General features: G+C 35.3%; 1 protein-coding gene across 1 annotated transcript in view; it reads right to left on the reverse strand.

Moving 5' to 3' along the window:
• uros (uroporphyrinogen III synthase) overlaps positions 1-1,786 on the reverse strand; it is a gene marked incomplete in the record, with an annotated part of 9,108 nt that overhangs the window by 4,338 nt on the left and 2,984 nt on the right. The window contains 2 exon segments of the mRNA XM_014007046.1: positions 876-950; positions 1,028-1,124. Coding sequence (XP_013862500.1) covers positions 876-950; positions 1,028-1,124 — 172 coding nt within the window.

Raw genomic sequence — 1,786 nt, forward strand, 5'->3', positions numbered from 1 at the left:
AAAACAGACAAAGCAAGTGTTCTGAATTAAACAGTAAGAAATGAATTTAGCTGAAATTAGCTAAAAAAGCTAAAAACACAGCCAACAGATGAAATTAACAGAAAGCAGCTGAAAAAAAAGGAGTTAAAATTAGAAGGATAGTAGAAAAGATCAGAATGATAACTATAAAAGCAAGAAAAAAAAAAGCTAAAATCTGCCAAACGGAAGCTAAAAAACCTAAAAATAGCACAAAAGAGTTTAAAAAAAAAGCCGAATCAGAAGAAAAGTTAAAGTACAGTAAAGATTTATGCACAGTTTGAATGGTTTTAAGGGTTCTTCATTTATTTTCAATGAGAAAAACATGGTCAAAAAAGCTAAATATCTGAAAAAAATACCAAAAGTACCAAAAGTCTAAGTGGAAATGACGTCAAGGAGCTGAATATTTTGATTTAAAAGGCTGAGTTCTTTGTTGAAAAGAAGAACTCGTCCTGCTCAGCTGTTTTAGTTTCATCTACCTGGATCACTGAGCTGCAYCAGGACCAAATGTTTGGATATTTCATTTGTTGAAATAGCACAAAAATAATGTGTGTAAGAAAAAAATGATCTCAACTGAGCGTAAACAGAAAGAAAACTCAAGTTAAATTGTTTTTAAACTGAAGAATCAAACAACAAGAGACGTCATTGAAAAAAACAACAAACGTTAGGAAGCACCTGCTCGTTTCCTACAGATCAAATCTGGTCTGTTGTTGGCAGCAAACTGTCGCTTGTGTAAAACATCAGGCTGCAGGTGGTCGAGTCACTTTACACACAGGTGTGTGTCGCACTCTGACACACTCGGAATAAGTTTATAAGATGCACTAATCATAAAGAAGCTTCCAGGTGATGAAAGAACTCACCTAACGCTGCCGTTGCCGTCCCAACCACATAGATGGACTTCATGTTCCATTTGTCTTTTACAGATTTGYTCCATTCTGAATAAAAATAAATAAAACATCACGTTTTACCCRTTACCGTTTTCATTCCTAACTCTGCAGTAAAAGAAACCCACCGTCTCTCCGTTCCTCTGCTTCTAAACACATCTTCACAGCTTCCACTGCTCTGGGACTGGTAAAGATCAGGCCACCATGTTTCTCTGGTTGGAAAAGCTTAAAAAAACAAACATTTTAAACAATTAAAGACCTAGCAATGCTAGCAGACACTGTTATAGCCCGCTGATCTTCCTCCCCGAGTTTTAAACTAAGATCATCTCGTGCTGGAGCTGTTTTTAGACAAATCCTTTTTTTCCCCCTATAATTTTAGTTTTCAAAGTTCAGAACAAAACAAATATGGCTCATGTGCACTAACAAACAATCAATTATTACAAATAAACACATAATGCAGAAAGAAAACAAACAAACAAACAAATAAATAAATAAGTGGCAGAAGGAAAAATCTTTGATCTTGTTAAAAAGGTTCCATAAACTCAAGTCTCCTCAGAGTTTGAATTGAGTTTTTCCATTTGTATTTTGAAAAGCATGTCAGTTGCCCACCATTAAATAGGAAAGAGGAGTGGATGACTTCCATTGTCCCATGTTTTAGTCTTTTAACAACAATCAGCTGTAGTCAGTGTGCATTGCCAATGCAATGCACACTATTGTAATTCGTTTCTCATCTAAGTCATCTCCACTTTGGCACGCTTCTCCTCCTGCATACTTTGTCCTAGAGCTGCCATTGTAATTTATATTTGTAAAGCTCCTGTGTCAAATGATGGCTATGACCTTTGGTGCCTGTACAACTTATATTTTTTGGAAATATTAATGTTTAATAA

This window comes from Austrofundulus limnaeus, unplaced genomic scaffold (genome assembly GCF_001266775.1).
Source record: "Austrofundulus limnaeus strain Quisiro unplaced genomic scaffold, Austrofundulus_limnaeus-1.0 Scaffold39, whole genome shotgun sequence".
In the NCBI taxonomy this organism is placed as follows: domain Eukaryota; kingdom Metazoa; phylum Chordata; class Actinopteri; order Cyprinodontiformes; family Rivulidae; genus Austrofundulus; species Austrofundulus limnaeus.